Source organism: Hyla sarda, chromosome 10, assembly GCF_029499605.1.
Source record: "Hyla sarda isolate aHylSar1 chromosome 10, aHylSar1.hap1, whole genome shotgun sequence".
Classification (NCBI taxonomy): domain Eukaryota; kingdom Metazoa; phylum Chordata; class Amphibia; order Anura; family Hylidae; genus Hyla; species Hyla sarda.
In genome coordinates this window covers 26,498,245-26,519,874 of record NC_079198.1, presented here as the reverse complement: position 1 = coordinate 26,519,874, position 21,630 = coordinate 26,498,245, and the positions used below count along the sequence as shown (strand labels likewise).

At 44.1% G+C, this 21,630-nt stretch overlaps 1 protein-coding gene across 5 annotated transcripts in view; it reads right to left on the bottom strand.

Annotated features, from left to right (window-relative positions):
* Window positions 1-1,839: 1,839 nt before the first annotated feature.
* Window positions 1,840-21,630, bottom strand: part of PPFIA3 (PTPRF interacting protein alpha 3) — a 160,906-nt gene continuing 141,115 nt past the window's right edge. For all 5 annotated transcript variants that reach the window (XM_056544649.1, XM_056544654.1, XM_056544652.1 and 2 more), the window contains 4 exons: window positions 20,215-20,283; window positions 12,117-12,288; window positions 7,284-7,354; window positions 1,840-4,231 (listed from right to left, as the gene is read on the bottom strand). In XM_056544649.1, the coding sequence (XP_056400624.1) occupies window positions 7,299-7,354; window positions 12,117-12,288; window positions 20,215-20,283 (297 nt within the window). In that variant the 3' untranslated portion in view covers window positions 1,840-4,231; window positions 7,284-7,298. The remainder of the gene's footprint in view (window positions 4,232-7,283; window positions 7,355-12,116; window positions 12,289-20,214; window positions 20,284-21,630) is intronic.

Sequence of the window (21,630 nt, the reverse complement as noted above, 5' to 3'; positions counted from 1 at the left end):
GTTTGGATCCATAGGGCAGGTGTACCAGCGGGTACATCCGCGCACATATGACCTTTGCGCAATCTTGCAAAATCCCTTTATTACCGTATTTACGTCAAAAAGGAAACGGCCACTCAGCGATACTTCTCTTGGGGCTTCTTTTGCCCATGTAAACAAACCCTAAAGGGCATTCAGCAACCAATCATGACCTAGCTTTTATTTTTTTTTTAAGAGTGGTTGAGTGGAAGGCGCACACTAAAACAGACATTAAAGGGGTACTCCCGTGAAAAACTTTTTTTTTTTTTAATCAACTGGTGTCAGAAAGTCAAACAGATTTGTAAATAACTTCTATTAAAAAAATCTTAATCCTTCCAGTACTTTTTAGGGGCTGTATACTAAAGAGGAATCCAAAAAGAAATGCATTTCCTCTGATGTCCTGACCACAGTGCTCTCTGCTGACCTCTGCTGTCCATTTTAGGAACTGTCCAGAGAAGCATATGTTTGCTATGGGGATTTTCTCCAGTTCCTAAAATGGACAGCAGAGGTCAGCAGAGAGCACTGTGGTCAGGACTTCACAGGAAATGCATTTCTTTTTGGATTTCTCTTTAGTATACAGCCCCTAAAAAGTACTGGAAGGATTAAGATTTTTTTAATAGAAGTGATTTACAAATCTGTTTAACTTTCTGGCACCAGTTGATTTAAAAAAAAAAAAAAAAAAGTTTTCCACGGGAGTACCCCTTTAAGCGCTGATTCCGTATCATTTAGAAAGGTGTAAATCCACTGAAGAAATTCCTTGCTGATATGTGAACATATCCCAAAAAAAAATAAAGCTTCGGTGTAATTGGTTACTATGGTGATTGGGTTACTACTTTCTGCAAAAGAAAAATCCTTTGTTGCCTGCAGCGACTAGTCAGCGCTGAGCTTTAATTTTTCAAACTGTTCAGGTAAAATAAAAGCTGTATTGTGAAGGGCTGGTCTTTGTTGCCAATAGCAACCAATCGCACAACACTTTCATTTTACTAGAGCAGTTTGTGAAATGAAAGCTGTGTTCTGATTGGTTGCTGTGAACAGTTTTCCCAGTTTTGATAAAACTACCCTGTCCTTTAACAAATTGCCTAAAATCATTGGGGGTCTAGGAACCTCAATGGGTGTCAGTGGGGGGGTCTAGTTCCAAAACAAAGGCGCCGGGGGCAGGTGGCACTTGTGACAGACACTCAGCTGCAGATCTCTAGTGCCTCACTGAGTGCCATTACTCTAGTGCCTCACTGAGTGCCATTACTCTAGTGCCTCACTGAGTGCCATTACTCTAGTGCCTCACTGAGTGCCATTACTCTAGTGCCTCACTGAGTGCCATTACTCTAGTGCCTCACTGAGTGCCATTACTCTAGTGCCTCACTGAGTGCCATTACTCTAGTGCCTCACTGAGTGCCATTACTCTAGTGCCTCACTGAGTGCCATTACTCTAGTGCCTCACTGAGTGCCATTACTCTAGTGCCTCACTGAGTGCCATTACTCTAGTGCCTCACTGAGTGCCATTACTCTAGTGCCACACTGAGTGCCATTACTCTAGTGCCTCACTGAGTGCCATTACTCTAGTGCCTCACTGAGTGCCATTACTCTAGTGCCTCACTGAGTGCCATTACTCTAGTGCCTCACTGAGTGCCATTACTCTAGTGCCACACTGAGTGCCATGACTCCTTTATTTTAGAATAATTTGGCTTCAGAGGAACCCGGTTCTCGGCGCTGAACGACCAGACAGGTAGGTAGATGCAAGGTAAGTTTATTGACCAGAATGCAACGCGTTTCGCTGCGCATGCGCAGCGAAACGCATTGCATTCTGGTCAATAAACTTACATTGCATCTACCTATCTGTCTGGTCATTCAGCGCCGAGAACCGGGTTCCTCTGAAGCCAAAAGATCCTATTGCTATACTCACCCCGGAGGGCAGCAGACGATCTACCGTACATGCCTCTTTGCATTGTTGTGTATGTACCTACACAACCACCCAAGGTGAGCAATACATTTATATATTAAACTCACCCCGTGGGTACAAACAATACTATTCTATGTAGCGCCTTCCCCTTTCCTTCTCCCTCTTATTTTAGAATCGCCGGGGAGTCTGCGACCACGGACCTCCATTCACTCCATCTTTCGACATGTCTATAATATGGATCATAAATAGCTTTCCATCATGTATGGTAATGAATAACTTCAATGCAGACAACCAGCATGGATAAATAGTTACGATTTAATGGTCAATTTGGAATTGTAACTTTTTTTTTACTACCAGGGAGCAACTTTTTGGGGAAGAAAAAAAGAAAAAGAAAAGACCACAGGAAAGGCCCCAACATCTCCTTGACAAGCAGCTGCCTTTCTGAAACATTTAATGGGTCAGCAAGGCACTTCCCAGTACTATATATTCCTCTCTAAAGATCCTAAAAGCTTTTGTATAACATCCTCCAGGCGTTGATATGATACCTTTTACCCAACAGACAGCCATGTTTCTGATCAGTGGCTTCTCTACCGTGAAGACTCTCTACGGCATCTCAACTCTGCCTGGAGCTTGTTTTTTTTAAAAAATGTTTAATCTCTTCTCCCATGGTTCTGGGTCATAATGAATAATATATTGTTAATATGTCCACCATAGAGAAGTGATGAGGTCCGACCTCATTTGCCACCATATTTTCCTCTCTATTTGGCACAGTCATAACACACACAAAAAAAAAACATGTTCAGGCAGTAACCATGACCTATCTAACATCGGAAACCGGTACGGTTCTGTTCTCCCATGAGATTCTGATTTGTTACATGAAATACCAGAGACAGGAGAAGAATGTGACATACTTGGTATGAGATAAATACACTGTAATGTAACTTTTGTAAATGTCCTACTCAGAACTGGTTAATGACTTAAGGCATTTGTCCACTCCGAGAGTGACCCAACAGAGCAGTCTGAGATATTTTACTTGATATGTTTTACACGATAAGGGAAAGGGTTAGCAGCAGCCTGTGGGTCTCCAGCTGTTGTAAGACCCCTGGCGACAAGAGCTGGAGAGCCAGAGTTTTTGTAGTGTGCTCTTCGGTGATACAGCCGTTTTACTGACCCGTTTGGAAATGGCACAGATAATCATGAGGGCATCAGTTACACAAAAACCTGTAATGTCGAGGATATATCGAGCACTTACAGACCCACAAGATAGCATACAAGACGAAAAACACTCAATGTAACTGGCTCTTTTTTTTTTTCACCTGTAAACAAGAATCTGTAGACCCTACAAAAAAAACAAAAAGTTGCAATACTAGTAAGATTACCAACTTCTAGATGTTTCACGGGATCCCAGCTTAAATGTGGAGTTTGTTCTGAGTACCAAAAGGCAACCTGCCGAGCTCTTCAGAACACGTGACGGCTGTGTACGCATTGGTCTACCTTGTGCAGTGCTATGTTGACTGGCAGTGAAAAGTAAAATAACGAATAAATAATAATAATAATAAATTAAAAAAAACAGTACGGTCAAAAATGTTGCCATGCTCTACTGGCAATGTCGTGGCCACAAGAAGTAGGTGGGGCTTAATGAATGGAAAGAGCCTGATGGTTTCAGTTATAGGTCCTCCTGCATCGGCATCCATCCAGGGACATTGTCCAAACAGGGGATTACTGAGTCTCCAATTCATCAAGGACTCTTTGATATCCAGCACACCGGGTAAAACATGGCTTTGTTCTGAGTCTTCAGTAAAATTTGAGCATTTTCAAGTGGGAATGGACTGCAATCTGCATAGCTCAAGATGAACCCAACAGAAAACAAAACACAAAGTCTAAGTCACATATCAACTATTCACCAATTCCCCTTTGGTCCCAACCAAGTTTTTACAGAGTGTTTCTTCTTGACCAAAACCTCCTCAAGGCTGAAAGGGTCTGCCACGGTCCACCAGCACTCAACGGACTGGAAAAGAATTGAAATAATGAAGATGAGTTTCCAGTGCATGCTCCCTCCTTTAGGCCTGTAAGACGGATTCTTTCCTGGATCCACGGACAGAACACGAGGTTGCAAAATGCCTTCAAATGTTCTGCAGGGCTTCTCTAGGTTCAGTTCACTTCTGGATTCCCCTACATGACACAGCAAGCAGCGTCCAAGTGTGCAGAAAGTGCCTTGGTCGGAGGGGTAAAATAATCGGATTGGCCAAGCCCCTTTGGCGGAGTGATTGAATGTCAAAAAAAGTGCCCTCAGTGAACTTATTGCCCTAATAATGTTACCTGCGGATTGAAATACAGAGGCAAGAAATGTAATAAATAGCATTTGAAGTAAAATATCCATAAACACACTATGCTCCTTCCCAATTATGATGGAAACAACTTAAAGGGGTACTCCCGTGGAAAACTTTTTTGGTTTTTATCAACTGGTGCCAGAAAGTTAGCAGATTTGTAAATGACTTCTATTAAAAAATCTTAATCTTGCCAGTACTTTTTGGAACACAGAGCTCTCTGCTGACATCACAAGCACAGTGCTCTCTGCTGACATCTCTGTCCATTTTAGGAACCGTCCAGAGCAGCATATGTTTGCTATGGGGATTTTCTCCTACTCTGAACAGTTCTTAAAATGGACAGAGATGTCAGCAGAGAGCACTGTGGCCGTGATGTCAGCAGTGAGCTCTGTGTTCCAAAAAAGAAAACCATTTCCTCTGTAGTATTCAGCAGCTAATAAGTACTGGAAGGATTAAGATTTTTTAATAGAAGAGATTTCAAATCTGTTTAACTTTCTGGCACCAGTTGATTTAAAAAAAAAAAAAAAAAAAAAGTTTTCCACCCGAGTACCCCTTTAAACTAGAATGTGGTTCTACACTATAATGCTACAGTGCTGTAGGCTCAGATTCAGAAGGGGTTATCAGGAATAGAAAAACAGAGGTAATTTCTTTCACAAACAGCTTCACGTCCGTCCCCAGGTTGTGTGTGGTATTACAACTTGGCTCCATTCATTCCTATGGAACTGAGCGGCAGAACCACACCCAACCTGGAGACAGACGGGGAATGTTTTTTGAAAAAAATGACCTCTGTTTTTCAATTTCTGGATAACCCATTTAATAGTAAGTATATATAAAGCACTTATAGGCATTTATGAACACTACAGTATAAATTAGATTGAACCTGCAACTTAAAAAATGGTGGTAGCACATATTTTGTCCAACATTTTTACAAGGTCCCATGTAATCAGGGGGTTGCGCTCACTTTACAGACTTGAAGCACTGCATGACGTAAATGAACCCCATGGTGTGCCAAGTGCCAAGCGGTCATGTTGTGCATTTACCCGAGGGGTCGCCTTAGGGTTAAAAGGCAAGCACATAAAACAGCATGTGTAGCCAGCCTTGTCTAGATGCTTCTCAGGGAAATCTCATGTATAAATGTAGTATTATACAACACCACATGCTCCACTGCAATAGCTGCACTGTATAGTGGCACTCGGTTTTGATCAATAGAAGGCAGTCAGAGCACAAGACCTCTATGACATCCACATGATGAATAAAAAGCGATCAAAAAGTCAGATCAAAACAAACATGGTACCGATAAAAACTTCGGATCACGGCGCAAAAAATTAGCCCTCATACCACCCCGTACTTGGAAAAATAAAAAAAAGTTATAGGGGGTCAGAATAGGACAATCTTAACGTATTAATTTCCCTGCATGTAGTTATGATTTTTTTTCATAAGTACGACAAAATCAAACCTATATAAGTAGGGGATCATTTTAACCATAAGGACGTACAGAATAAAGATAAAGTGTCATTTTTACTGAAAAATGTACTGTGTAGAAACGGAAGCCCCCAAAAGTTACAAAATTGCGTTTTTTCTTCCATTTTGTCGCACAATTATTTTTATTTTTTCCGTTTTGCCATAGATTTTGGGGTAAAATGACTGATGTCATTACAAAGTAGAATTGGTTGGCGCAAAAAATAAGCCGTCATGGATTATTAGGTTAAAAATTTCAAGTGTTATTATTTTTAGAAGGTGATGAGGAAAAAACAAAAATGCAAAAGCTGAAAAAGCCTGCGTCCTTAAAGGGTTAATATGCTTAGCTGCAAGGAATTAGAGATTGGCAGAACAACAGACCAATGTGTGGACACATTTATATCCAATAGATTCATGAAAACAATGGACAGGGATGGCTTTGAGGAAAGACCCGGCTCAAAGGGCGCTGACCGACCACCAGCTGACCGAAACGCGCTGCATATTGGTCAATAAAGTCCTCTTTTATCCTGCATACCTTGTCGTGGTTGGTCAGCGCTGTTTGAGACGGGTCTTTCCTCAAAGCCATCCCTGTCCATTGCATTTATCAGTGACCGGAGGGCGCCAGACGACCTACTATCTTTATGTCATCATCATTGTTGCGTATGAAGCTACACAACCACCCAAGGTGAGCAGTCATTCGTTATCTACCTCACACTGGGGCTTAACAATATTACCTTATGGAGCGCTTGTCTTTCATGAAAACAAAGGCCTGTGTCTGCTAACAAGCCTGCAGGGCCACCCCCAGAACCTCCAGCACTCCACCTCCCTTTATTTATTATAAGAGCCACATAGTTTTAAAGGGGTACTCCCGTGGAAAACTTTTTTTTTTTAATCAACTGGTGCCAGAAAGTTAAACAGATTTGTAAATTACTTCTATTAAAAAATCTTAATCCTTCCAGTACTTACTAGCTGCTGTATACTACAGAGAAAATGGTTTTCTTTTGGTAACACAGTGCTCTCTGCTGACATCCTGACCTCAGTGCTCTCTGCTGACATCTCTGTCCATTTAAGGAACTGTCCAGAGCAGCATATGTTTGCTATGGGAATTTTCTCCTACTTTGGACAGTTCTTAAAATGGACAGAGATGTCAGCAGAGAGCACTGTGGTCATGATGTCAGCGGAGAGCACTGTGGTCATGATGTCAGCAGAGAGCTCTGTGTTCCAAAAAGAAAACCATTTCCTCTGTAGTATTCAGCAGCTAATAAGTACTGGAAGGATTAAGATTTTTGAATAGAAGTAATTTACAAATCTTTTTAACTTTCTGGCACCAGTTGATTAAAAAAATAAATAAAATAAGTTTTCCATGGGAGTACCCCTTTAATACATCAGGGAATTGCTGTGTATGTAGGCAGAGTGTTACTCCAGACTGGGCAGATTGTACAGGAAAGTTTGTAAATTCTTAGACCCTGTAGTTGAGATGCCGTCTATGAAGCTACACTGTGCACACGCGCTTCTGCATCACAGATCTATAAGTTAAGATGTTTTTACACCTTCTGGAACACCATCCTCCCTCGTTCCCCACTCACCGCATTAAGATGGCATTAACAGGAATAGGTTCTGACTGAGACGTTGTCTGCTCGCTGGCTGCTGGGACTTCCTGAAAAAGCAGATGGAATTTATTTTAAGGTACCGCATGATAAACACCAAAACAACCCTATTATAAGTCCTGCAGACTGGAGGTTTAAAGGGGCACTCCGCTGCTCAGCGTTTGGAACAAACTTTTCTGAACGCTGGAGCCGGGAGCTTGTGACGTCATAGCCCCACCCCTTCATGATGTCACACCCCGCTCCCTCAATGCAAGTCTACGCCCCGCCGCCTCCCATAGACTTGCAATGAGGGGGTGGGGCTATGACGTCGAGTAAATCTCCAGCAGATTTTAGCTGAGTAAAATGTAATGGGTTTAGGAACTAGTAATGAATTATGTAAGCATTTTTTCTAAATTTCCCAACTTCTTATATAAACTCGGGTAAGGCTACATTGAAACTACAATTGTGTGATACGGCTGCCGCATCCTTTTCATTTAAAGGGGTTATCCAGGAAAAAAACTTTTTTTTATATATCAACTGGCTCCAGAAAGTTAAACAGATTTGTAAATTACTTCTATTAAAAAAATCTTAATCCTTTCAGTACTTATGAGCTTCTGAAGTTGAATTGTTCTTTTCTGCCTAAGTGCTCTCTGATGACACGTGTCTCGGGAACCGCCCAGTTTAGAAGCAAATCCCCATAGCAAACCACTTCTAAACTGGGCGGTTCCCGAGACACGTGTCATCAGAGAGCACTTAGACAGAAAAGAACAACTCAACTTCAGAAGCTCATAAGTACTCAAAGGATTAAGATTTTTTAGTAGAAGTAATTTACAAATCTAAAATACCAGAAACGGAGAGGGCACTCTAAAGTGTTACTGCACCTGAAGCACGACTGTTGCATAACATCAGTGGCCCATGTTAAGTCTCCTGCGGGGGGGAACATACGAAGAAGATGAAGTATCAATAAATATAACAACAGAGGCACGTACGTGCACTCACTGCTCAGCGGAGACAGCTCGGCTTGAAGGTCCGGTCCACGGAAGGCTGGGTCACAGCATCGGTGCAGGTAAGTGGGCGCTCTGAGGCTACGCCGGCTGTTTCACATGTGTATGTGTGCTTGTTCCGGCCGGAAGAAGCACGCATACACGTGTAAAACGGACGGCGTAGCCTCCGAGCGCCCACTTACCTGCACCGATGCTGTGACACAGCCTTCCGTGGACCGGACCTTCAAGCCAAGCTGTCTCCACTGAGTGGTGAGTGCACGTACGTGCCTCTGTTGTTATCATTTACAAATCTGTTTACATTTCTGGAGTCAGTTTTTTTCCTGGATAACCCCTTTAAATGAGCAAGATAGTCAGATGAGTCAGATTGCGACTCTGGTCGGCTCATTTTTTCACTGTATCCGGTTTTGTTGCCGGACTGGAAACTGTGGTCTGCTGCAGTTTTAAGTCCGCCAATAAAGCTGATAGAGAGCAAAAATTTGCCTATCGGCTTATTCAAATGTATGGGATCCTGCGTTGGTCCGGCGGGGTAGGTCAGCCGCTAGTTTATAAATTTCCCTGCCGGATCTGGCAGTCATATGACACAATCGTGGTGTGGATGTACCATAAGAAACAACTATAATTACCTGTTATCATGTAGGGTATAAGCCTTATGGCCCACAGGTTGACCTCAGCCCTAGAGTCCCCACACACTGATCTCAGCCCCCACCACAGGCTCACACATTAACCCCAGGAGAAGTTTTCATTACAATGTTCGTTCACTGGCAAAAATTGCAACGATTTTCGTCATAATTTTCATCCAGGGTACTGTGTTTTTGTTTCATTATCGAAAATGACATCACGAAATGAGGGTAGAAATGTTATAGCAATGAAATTAATATAGCCCTACATGTAAACATTCAGCACAGCGGCACGTTCATTGGAAAGGAAGGGGTAAGCTGCAGTCAGTTCTGGTGCCGACTTATCCCTTCCCTGAACAAAAGAAATGGGCCTCAAAAATCCAGCACACCTGACCCTTCTCTTCACCGACATCATCTATCTGTGCAGAGCTGTGAGGACACCACGTACCGAATACAGTTGGCCGTACCTGCCAGCAGTGGCGAGTTTGGCTGACTTTGGTATAAGGAATATGGGCACCTTTAAGTTGGCAGCAAATTTCTCCCAAACCATCATAAACATGTACAGTGGGGCAAAAAAAAGCATTTAGTCAGCCATCAATTGTGCAGGTTCTCCCACTTAAAAAGATGAGAGGCCTGTAATTATCATCATAGGTTATAACCTCAACTATGAGAGACAGAATGAGTAAAAGAAATCCATAAAATCACATTGTCTGATTTTGAAACTATTTTTATTTGTAAATTATGGTGGAAAATAAATATTTGGTCAATAACAAAAGTTCATCTCAATACTTTGACCTCTGTCATTGCCAACAAAGGGTATATAACAAACGTTTTCTGTAAGGCTGGGTTCACACTGCAGAATTTCTGGGCAGAATTTCTGCCAGAGATCGAGCCGGCAGCGATAGGACCGAGCAGACTGCATTGCCGTCCCCATAGACTGCAATGCCTTTCTGGGTGGATCTTTTGGGAGATCTGCTCAGAAATGCATTGACATCTGTGGGGACGGCAATGCAGTCCGTGCGGACCTAGTGCCGCCGGCTTGATCTCCGGCAGAAATTCTGCCCAAAAATTCCACAGTGTGAACCTAGCCTAAGTCTTCACAGGGTTTTTACACACTGTTGCTGGTATATTGGCCCATTCCTCCATGCAGATCTCCTCTAGAGCAGTGATGTTTTGGGGCTGTCACTGGGCAACACAGACTTTCAACTTCCTCCAAAGGTTTTCTATTGGTTGAGATCTGGAGACTGGCTAGGCCACTCCAGGACCTGGAAATGCTTCTTACGAAGCCACTTCTTCGTTGTCCGGGTAGTGTGTTTGAAATCATTGTCATGCTGAAAGACCCAGCCACGTTTCATCCTCAATGCCCTTGCTGATGGAAGGAGGTTTTCACTCAAAATCTCATGATACATGGCCCCATTCATTCTTTCCTTTACACGGATCAGTCGTCCTGGTCCCTTAGCAGAAATCCATTCCCAAAGCATGATGTTTCCATCAGCATGCTTCACAGTAGGTATGGTGTCCTTTGGATGCAACTCAGCATTCTTTCTCCTCCAAACACAATGAGTTGAGTTTTAAACAAAAAGTTCTACTTTGGTTTCATCTGACCATATGACATTCTCCCAATACTCTTTTGGATCATCCAAATGCTCTCTAGCAAACTTCAGACGGGCCCGGACATGTAATGGCTTAAGTAGGGGGACATGTCTGGTACTGCATGATGGTAGCCTTTGTTACTTTGGTCCCAGCTCTCTGCAGGTCATTTATTAGGTCCCTCTTTGTGGTTCTGGGATTTTTGCTCACCGATCTTGCAATCATTTTGACACAACGGGGTGAGATCTTACGTGGAGCCTCAGATCGAGGGAGATTATCAGTGGTCTTGTGTGTCTTCAATTTTCTAATAATTGCTCCCAAAGTTGATTTCTTCACACCAAGCTGCTTGCCTATTGCAGATTCAGTCTTCCCAGCCTGGTGCGGGTCTACAATTTTGTTTCTGGTGTCCTTCGACGGCTCTTTGGTCTTGGCCATAGTGGAGTTTGAAGTGTGACTGTTTGAGGCTGTGGACAGGTGTCTTGTATACTGATAACAAGTTCAAACAGGAGCCATTAATACAGGTAACGAGTGGAGGACAGAGGAGATTCTTAAAGAAGAAGTAACAGGTCTGTGAGAGCCAGAAATATTGCTTGTTTGTAGGTGACAAAATACTTATTTTCCACCATAATTTGCAAATACATTCTTTAAGAATCAGACAATGTGATTTCATGTATTTTTTTTTCTCATTCTGTCTCTCATAGTTGATGAAAATGACAGGCCTCTCTCATCTTTTTTAAGTGGGAGAACCTGCACGATTGGTGGCAGAAAAAATACATTTTTGTCCCACTGTATGCTTGTATGTAGGGAAGAGAGTAAAACCTATTTTTTGATGGTGCATCTTTAAAGGGGTACTCCACTGCCCCAGCATCCAGAACATTTAGTTCCGAATGCTGGGTGCAGGCTGTGGGGGTCGTGGCATCACGTGACGCCCCGCCCCTTGTGACGTCACGCCCACTCCCATAGACTTGCATTGAGGGGGCGTGACATCACATCACAAGGGGCATGGCTGTGATGTCACGACCCCTGCAGCCTGCACCCAGTGTTCGGAACTAAATGTTCTGGATGCTGGGGCAGTGGAGTACCCCTTGAACAAGAAGATTAGGATCTATACATTATCAGGAGCCGTAGGGTACCAGTGTTTGGTCTACATAACTAGCATTCCTTGAAGGGGTTGTCCAGGGTTTGACATACATGGCTGCTTTTCTTTGAAAACAGCACCACACCTGTCCAAAGTTTGTGTGTGGTATTACAACTTAGCCCCAGTCACTGCAATGGAGCAAATCTGCAATACCACCCACAACTCAAAGACAGGTAGCGGCTATGTTTTTCTAATCTCAGAAATCCCTTCAAGGATAGGGTCACACGTGTCGTATTTTGCTGTGTATTTTCTGCTGCGTATTTTCCTACCCATTGATTTCAATGGGTAAAAAAAAAAAATGCAGCACCAAATACGCAGCAAAATATGGCACGTGTGACCCTACCCTAAAATTGAATGTGCAAAAAAACTTTTCAAAGCATATAGGACATGTACAACCCTCTCTGTACTTCATATCTGTAATAAAAATGTAAAGCTAGGATAGTATATACAGTCCATCAGTCTCCTATATTCATTATAGCTATACCTTCAGACTGCATCTTCCGTAGCTGCACAGCGGGTGAGGTAATGGAGGAGACGGCGGCAGTTCGGAAGTTTGCCGGCAACATTTCGGCTGAATCTGGACTAACTCCTCGGAGGTCCTTCTCACGGAACATCTTTCTCCAAGAAGGAGACCGGCTGAATGTCTTGGCACTATCCTGAAATAAAAGTGGGACCACAAAAAAAAGTATTATGTTATTTTAGGAACTTTTTGTATGGAATAAAGCACAGAAATGTAGAATGGTGTATGGTATAATGCAAGAAGATGGCAGTCCTGTAACATGTCAGTCCAGCTCTTTCCAAATGGAATTGTTCTTTCCATAGTTACAACGTTATCCGGCATCAGACATTTCTTTTGCCGCTTATCTCCCACTCATCCAACCAATTTCTTCCTCAGTAGGAGATATTTGAGGATAATCTAAGTGCCTTCAAAGGCAAAATTTATTGTCAAATATCTAATGTCTATGGCCAACTTAAAGACCTCTTGTTCTTAAAGGGGTATTCCAGGAAAAACCTTTTTTTTATATATATCAACTGGCTCCAGAAAGTTAAACAGATTTGTAAATTACTTCTATTAAAAAATCTTAATCCTTTCAGTACTTATGAGCTTCTGAAGTTAAGGTTGTTCTTTTCTGTCTAAGTGCTCTCTGATGACACCTGTCTCGGGAACCGCCCAGTTTAGAAGAGGTTTGCTATGGGGATTTGCTTCTAAACTGGGAAGTTCCCGAGACACGTGTCATCAGAGAGCACTTAGACAGAAAAGAACAACCTTAACTTCAGAAGCTCATAAGTAATTAAAGGATTAAGATTTTTTAATAGAAGTAATTTACAAATCTGTTTAACTTTCTGGAGCCAGTTGATACATAAAAAAAAGTTTTTTCCTGGAATACCCCTTTAAACGGTTACTCCCGTCATATTTAATTAGTACTCTGGGTTAGGGAAATGTATCCCTTATCCTAAGGATAGGGGATAAGTGTTAGGCTGCTTTCACACTATATAATTTCTCTGTTTTAAAGCCCCGTTATAATGTTCCGTTAAGGAAACCCTTAAAACCGGCCGTTAAACGGCCGTTACAAAATCCCATACGGCCCTTACAAAATCCCAGTCAAGTCTATGGGATTTTGTGATTATCCGTTATGACCCGTTAATGCCGTTATGAATAACAGACGTTATTTAGTGACGGGAGAAAAAAACAGTACATGCAGTAATTTTCTCCCGTCACAAAATAACGTTTGTTATTCATAACGGCATTAATGGGTCATAACACCCCTACCCCTTAATTCCCTGGTTGAACTTGATGGACATATGTCTTTTTTCGACCGTACTAACTATGTAACTATATAACGGCTGATCACAAAATCCCATAGACTTGACTGGGTTTTTGTAACGGCCCTTTGGGGTTTTGTAACGGCCGGTTTTAAGGGTTTCCTTAACGGAACATTATAATGGGTCTTTAAAATGGAGAAATTATATAGTGTGAAAATAGCCTCAGATTGCAGGGAGGACTCAGTGACCTGACCCCTCGTGATCTCCCATATGGCGTCTGGGCTCTCCTCATAAATGGAGGCTCGTTGACCCCCACACTAAGTGGGGGCCAAAATGTCCCCTCCATGCATCTCTATGGGAGAGCCGTAGATGCCCTAGTACTGCGCTGCAGCTCTCCCATAGAGATTCATAGAGGGGGCGCGTTGGCCACCGCTTTGTGCTCTTTTTATGCACAGAGCCAGGTTGCCATACAGGAGTTATTTAAGCCAGTGTTTTCCAACCAAGGTGCCTCCTCTCAGACTATATGGGCCAGAATTATTTTGGACAATCATACATTTCCCTCCATATAGCCACCAATAATTTTTATGCTATCATTTATTAAGGCAAAGTTTCATTCATAATGGGTGGTATTTATCAAAGGATTTATGTGTCTTTTATTGCGTATGTTTGGCGCATTATTTTGGCGCAGTATCTTTTTGCACCAAAGTTTGGCGCATTCTCTCCAGTGTCATTTTGTATACTTGGCGTGTTTTTCACGGTCCTGTGTATGATTTTTGCAGTGGTCAGTAATTTATCATTTGGTATTTTGGCGCTAATTTGTCGCAATTGTTTGGAGCAAATCACTGCCAACAATATTCTGACATGGAAAACACACATACCAAAGGAAGAATATGGTATGCGCCAAAGTTACTCAAGGACATGCGCCAAATGAGAAATTTGGCACAGGTCCGTAAAAACCAAAGTATAAAAAAAACGGGTAAAATGAAACTGACAACAGGTAAAAATGATAAACACCCCACTTTATCTCTACGCGGGTAAAATCCCTATGCATGTATTAACATTTTTTGTATTTAATGTACTCATTTCTTAAAAATACCAACTGCATGTATGCTATATACCCTTGATATCTATGCTGCCTTCTTGTGGTCAATTTTTAATACTGTTGTGTACTAGGGCAGTATACTGCCATCTAGTGGGCAAACTTTATGTATTGCTGTGGCTTAGTATGGTATAATGACACCATATTGACCTGCATATGCCATCGTATTTAATATTTATATATTTTAATTAAAGGAGTACTCTGCTGCCCCAGCGTTCGGAACATTTAGTTCCGAACGCTGGGTGAGAGCTGCGGGGATCGTGATGTCAAGGCCACGCCCCTCAATGCAAGTCTATGGGAGGGGCGTGGTGGCCGCCACACCTCCTCCCATAGGCTTGCTTTGAGGGGGGCGTGGTCGTGATGTCACGACCCCTGCAGCCCGCACCCAGCGTTCAGAACTAAATGCTTCGAACGCTGGGGCAGCAGAGTACTCCTTTAATTAATTGTATATCTAATTTAACATATTTGATTGTTGGTGTCTTACTTGTGCAACGATATTCCCATCTTCCAAATCTTAAAGGGGTACTCCGCTGGCCTGGTTCGGAAGCTCTGCTTCCCAGCATCCGGAAGTTTATTGTTCTGAACGCTGCGTGCGGGCTTCCGTGTTCAGGGCCGCCCCTCGTGACGTCACACCCGCCCCCTCAATGAAAGTCTATGGGAAGGGGGCGCGACGGCCGTCGCGCCCCCTTCCCATAGACTTTCATTGAGGGGGCGGGCGTGACGTCACGAGGGGGCAGGCGTGACGTCACGAGGGGCGGCCCTGAACACAGAATCCCGCACGCAGCGTTCGGAACAATAAACTTCCGGACGCTGGGGAGCGGAGCTTCCGAAGCAGTGCAGCGGAGTACCCCTTTAATGAATATTAGAGGTATTAATTGTGTCGACCTCTGAGGATTTCACTTGTTGATAATTTTTTTTATCCGTGGTCCTCATATTTTTATTTTTGAGAGATAACGTTTATTACTTTATCTTTATCTCGTATAAATTATACCACACTCCAGCTGTTGCAAAACTGCAACTTCCACCAAGCCCGGACAACCACAGGCATGCTAAGAGTTGTAGTTTTGCAACAGCTGGAGGCACCTCGGTTGGCAAACGCTGTATTAAGGGATTGCATGATGGGGGCCAACCCCTGGAAACCCAAAACTAAAAGGTGCTCATACATCTTAGATAGCAGTCGGGTGAACAAGCGCTGGGCCGACGGCTATCGATCTCAATTACCCCTATACACATGCATGTTTGGCCGAGCTATACCTTTAAGAAGACCACTTTGAGAAGGGGAAGTGGTCTTCCCAAAGGGTGCATAATGAATGGTGAAACTGAAAATTCGTCAGAGGAAATCCGGTCTGGATGGAGGGCTTTAGAGATGAGCGAACTTACAGTAAATTTGATTCGTCATGAACTTCCCGGCTCGGCAGTTGATGACTTTTCCTATATAAATTAGTTCATCTTTCAGGTGCTCCGGTGGCTGGAGACTCTTTCCTAGGACTGTATCCACCTTTTCCAGCCCACCGGAGCACCTGAAAGATGAACTAATTTATACAGGAAAAGTCATCAACTGCTGAGCCGAGAAGTTCGTGACGAATCGAATTTACTGTAAGTTCGCTCATCTCTAGTGGTCTTCTCAAAGAGGTTTGACTGTATATGCAATTCACTAATAAATCCTTTATACCGTGTATATTCTCTAGTCCTGTAACCGTGGTATAGGGCAAAGAAGGAGAAACTTACCCCCAAGAATACTACAACTAATGGGCAAAGCGACAAGAAGTTTCTTCTGTATACAAGAGGTTAATCCTTGCAGTTCTCCTGCGACGTTCAGGGCAATGTCTACAGGGCATAATCTCCATTCTGTTCACTCAAGTCACACGCAATGGGTCACTGTTCAAAGTGTGCTCAGCCAGCCGTGAAAGTGACTCAAAGTGTATCCCCTGCGGGCAGCACAGGGCTTGGCACATAACTGCGGAGGATCCTCCTGCCTCATCCTCCTTCTGTTGTATTGTTTTTGCAGTATCTATTTTTCACTACACTTCGTATATCCTTAGTTTGAAGACTTACACCAGCCATGAAAAGGCTTCGTCTCCACGCCTGTCCAGTAGGCTTCCATTTCCCTTTTTGCAACATTTCTTCCCCATTTAAAAACTTTTTATTTTCACAGCAACAACAAAGTCTGGAATGCCGTCACATCCATTACTGCCCCTTATAATGTGCATCCAGGTGAACTGTATATCATTGTCAGTGGATTTCAGTGCGTTTGGCCCATATGTTTGCTGTTCTCTCACAGCTGAAAGGTCACAGGTGAGTGAAATCTACCACATTTAGGGTGCGTTCCCACAGGGCGTATACGCAGCGTATTTGACGCTGCGCAAATTTTACGGCAGCAGCGGGAAATACGCTGCGTATCCCTTGCTCACTATACACACAGGGCTTTCCGGCGGCAGCCCTATGCGTGTAGTGAGTTTTGGAGGCGGAGCCATGTGCCGGCGTGTCTGTGACGCGCGGCTCCGCCTCCAAAACTCACTACACACATAGGGCTGCCGCCGGAAAGCCCTGTGTGTATAGTGAGCAAGGGATACGCAGCGTATTTCCCGCTGCTGCCATAAATTTTGCGCAGCGTCAAATACGCTGCGTATACGCCCTGTGGGAACGCACCCTTAGGGTGCGTTCCCACAGGGCGTATACGCAGCGTATTTGACGCTGCGCAAATTTTACGGCAGCAGCGGGAAATACGCTGAGTATCCCTTGCTCACTATACACACAGGGCTTTCCGGCAGCAGCCCTATGGGTGTAGTGAGTTTTGGAGGCGGGGGCGTGTGCCGGCGTGCCGCCGGAAAGCCCTGTGTGTATAGTGAGCAAGGGATACGCAGCGTATTTCCCGCTGCTGCCATAAATTTTACGCAGCGTCAAATACGCTGCATATACGCCCTGTGGGAACGCACCCTTAGTGTGCGTTCCCACCTGGCGTATACGCAGCGTATTTGACGCTGCGCAAAATTTATGGCAGCAGCGGGAAATACGCTGCGTATCCCTTGCTCACTATACACACAGGGCTTTCCGGCGGCAGCCCTATGTGTGCAATGAGTTTTGGAGGCGGAGCCGCGCGTCACAGTCACGCCGGCACATGGCCCCGCCTCCGAAACTCACTACGCACATAGGGCTGCCGCCGGAAAGCCCTGTGTGTTTAGTGAGCAAGGAATACACAGCATATTTCCCGCTGCTGATGCTAATTTTGCGCAGCGTGAAATACGCTGCGTATACGTCAGGTGGGAACGCAACCTAAGGCAGAACCTTATCCAGGGTTAGAAAAACATAGCTATTTCCTTCCAGAAACAGCACCACCCTTGTCGTCAGTGTGTATTTGCTACTGCAGCTCAGTGTGACTGAAGCGAATGGGTAAGAGTTGTAATATCACACACAATCTGAGGACAGGAGTGGGGCTATTTTGGGAAGAAACGCAGAGTCTAAGGCTGGGTTCCCACTACGGAATCTCTGGGCAGAATTTCTGACGGAGATTTAGCCAGCGGCACTAGGACCGCACGGACTGCATTGCCGTCCCCATAGACAGCAATGCATTTCTGGGTGGATCTTTTGGGAGATCTGCTCAGAAATGCATTGACATCTATGGGGACGGCAATGCAGTCCGCGCAGTCCTAGTGCCGCCGGCTTCGTCTCCGGCAGAAATTCTGCCCAGAAATTCCACAGTGTGAACCCAGCCTAAGGCCTTGTTCACAAGGCAGAATTTCCGAGCGGAATCCTACAAAAAAAAATTCTGCTTGGAAATTCTGTTGCAGCTGTTTACAATGAGATTCCGGGCACACAGCAGAATTTCCGTGGTGGAAATATCTGCCGAGGAAATTTTGATTCCAGCCCCCCAAAAAAAGAAAAACCCACTGCTGCCTCATGATAGTCGTGGTAATAACCTATGAACAATGTTTAAGTGACAAAAGGCCAGATTTTTGTGGGACTATCCTGCGAACCTGGTTGTGTAAACCCCACCAAAAAGTGGCATTCGAGTTTTTTAGGGGGACAATCACAGGGGGAAGACATAAGTGTCCTGATAATGGCTTTTTTAAAGGATGCCCAGTATGTCAATGGACAATCATGGCAACCTATTAAGAGTCCAAAGTGAAAGCTGAAACCTGGTTGCTATGGGCAACAAAGCCATCTCTTCTATGACAACTTTATCCCTTCACCCCACCATTTTCATCTTAATGACCAAGCCCCATTCATCTGCCATGTGTTTATGTGGAAAAAACTTTGGAATGCTTTTACTGACCCAAACGATTTCAACAATAGTTTTTTGGTGTCATCTTGTACTCTATAAATTTTACTTTTGCTTTAAGGAATTAAGGATACTGTACATTCACACATACTTAAAGGGGTACTCCGGTGGAAAACTTTTTTTTTAAATCAACTGGTGCCAGAAAGTTAAACAGATTTGTAAATTACTTCTATTAAAAAATCTTAATCCTTCCTGTACTTATTAGCTGCTGAACACTACAGAGGAAATTATTTTATTTTTGGAACACAGAGCTCTCTGCTGACATCACGAGCACAGTGCTCTCTGCTGACATCTCTGTCCATTTTAGGAACTGTCCAGAGCAGCATATGTTTTCTATGGGGATTTTCTCCTACTCTGGACAGTTCTTAAAATGGACAGAGATGTCAGCAGAGAGCACTGTGGTCATGATGTCAGCAGAGAGCTCTGTGTTCCAAAAAGAAAATAATTTCCTCTGTAGTTTTCAGCAGCCAATAAGTACTGGAAGGATTAAGATTTTTTTATAGAAGTAATTTACAAATCTGTTTAACTTTTTGGCACCAGTTGATTTAAAAAAAAAAAAGTTTTCCACCTGAGTACCCCTTTAACCCCTTAAGGACGAAGCCCATTTGAGCCTTAAGGACAATTTAATTTTTACGCTTTCCTTTTTTCCTCCTCGCCTTCAAAAAATCATAACTCTTTTATATTTTCATCTACAGACTAGTATGAGGGCTAGTTTTTGGGGGTGAAATAGGGAAAATGGGACAATTTACGTTTTTATTGGGGGGGAGGGTTTTTTTCACATTTTTTTTACTTTTATTTTTACACTTTAATAGTCCCCATAGCATTCGATTGCTAATACTGTTCAGTGCTATGTATAGGACATAGCACTGATCAGCATTATCGGTCATCTTCTGCTCTGGTCTGCTTGATCGCAGACCAGAGCAGAAGACCCGGGAGACGGCCAGGAGCAAGGTGAGGGGACCTCCGGCCGCCATGCTGGATGATCGGATAGCCGCGGCAGCGCTGCGGGCGATCCGATCATCCATTCAAAGTACAGCGATGCTGCAGATGCCGTGATCTGTATTGATCACGGGATCTGAGGGGTTAATGCTATCAGCAGCCGGGACCTGCCGCACATGACGCGAGCATCGCTCCCATGCTCGCGGTTATGCATAGGGCGTAAATGTACGTCCTGGTGCGTTAAGTACCACCTGACCAGGACGTACATTTATGTCCCTCGTCGTTAAGGGGTTAAATAGGTTATCCAGCATTAGAAAAACATAGCTGAAAAAAACTGCACCACATTTGTCCTTAGGTTGCGTGTGGTATTGCAGGTCTGTCCCACTGAAGTGAATGGAGTAGAGTTGTAATATCACACACAACCTGAGCACTGCGCGGCGGGGGCTTTCCATTGGTGATGGTGTTTATATGTGGAGTGTGCGTGTATTTGTAGTAGCTGACCTCATCGAGTCGCCGCTCCGTCCCCATGGTAATGAGATTGCTGTACTCCTTTTCCAGCACTTGCCGAGCCTAAAAACAAAAGACAACGCATCAGTGGTGCCACCCAGAGGAAGGAGAGAGGGTTGATAACGCTTGAATAAAGACAGCGCTGTCAAACCTGACACAACAGAGTAGACAGAAGTTCTGCGCGGTGATGTACGCGCCATAAATAATACACACAGCAGAGCACAAGTGAAGAGTGTGGGCACCATCCCAAAGGACACCTCCCTGGTACAGAGGGACTGATCTACTAACTGCAGCGATGCTGCATCTCACTTTACACAGGCAGATCTAACAAATCCAATAATACAACTATAATATCATAAAGAGAGTTTATTCCTAAAATAAAAAATACAACCCATAAGTATCAGTTCATTTTGTTCCTGTGTTAAACATTCTCTTCACCTGTTTTCTAGTTTCATCTATTCCTGGAAAAGCTGGGTGAAGACCTACAGCTGCCCCTAGAGCTTCTCTTTTCGATAACTTACACTGGATTTTATTTTCCATGATGCCAAGTTATAATACTGTGTATTAGTCTCCTATCCCCTCCATACGCCAATTTGTTCTATTTTCAGGCACTCAGAAGTTCTGTAGTGCAAGTCTTTATAATTTACTATTGTTCTCTGACCTTTCCCAGCATTCCCAGTGAGGAGAGAGGCAATATATATGGTAAGTCACATGGTCTCCAAGGGGCGTGGCTATGCTACAGTGGGTTGGTGGATACGAGCGTGAAAGGGATTTACTGAAGTAATGCTATCCACCCACCCACTGCAGCATAGCCACGCCTCTTCCAGATCATGTGACTTATGACGTATTGTCTCTGGCCGCATGGAATGCAGGGAAAGGTCAGAGACAACAGTGAAATAAAAAGCATAACAGTAGAAATGAAAAGTGTCTGGCACCGCCAATGAGAGTGCAACACTGGCTGAATGGTAGCATGCAAAGTGTATCAGCGCCTCAGAGCACAAAACTAGTTGCCGCCCCTCCGTCATGCCCCCGCCTCACCTGTTCCATCAGAGCGTCTCAGAGCGCAAAACTAGTTGCCGCCCCTCCGTCACGCCCCCGCCTCACCTGTTCCATTCGAGTTCCCTGTGTACCTGTCCTGTCCACTGAAGCTATTGCAGTCTGACGGAGGGGTGGCAACTAGTTTCGCGCTCTGAGGCACTTCCTCCGGCCCGTACGGGCCAGAGGAAGCGCCTCAGAGCTCGGATGGAACAGGTGAGGCCCTCCATACGGGCCAGAGGAAGCGCCTCAGAGCGCAAAACTAGTTACTGCCCCTCCGTCACCCCCCCTGGGTGACGGAGGGGCAGTAACTAGTTTCGTGCTCTGAGGCGCTTCCTCTGGCCCATATGGGCCAGAGGAAGCGTCTCAGAGCGC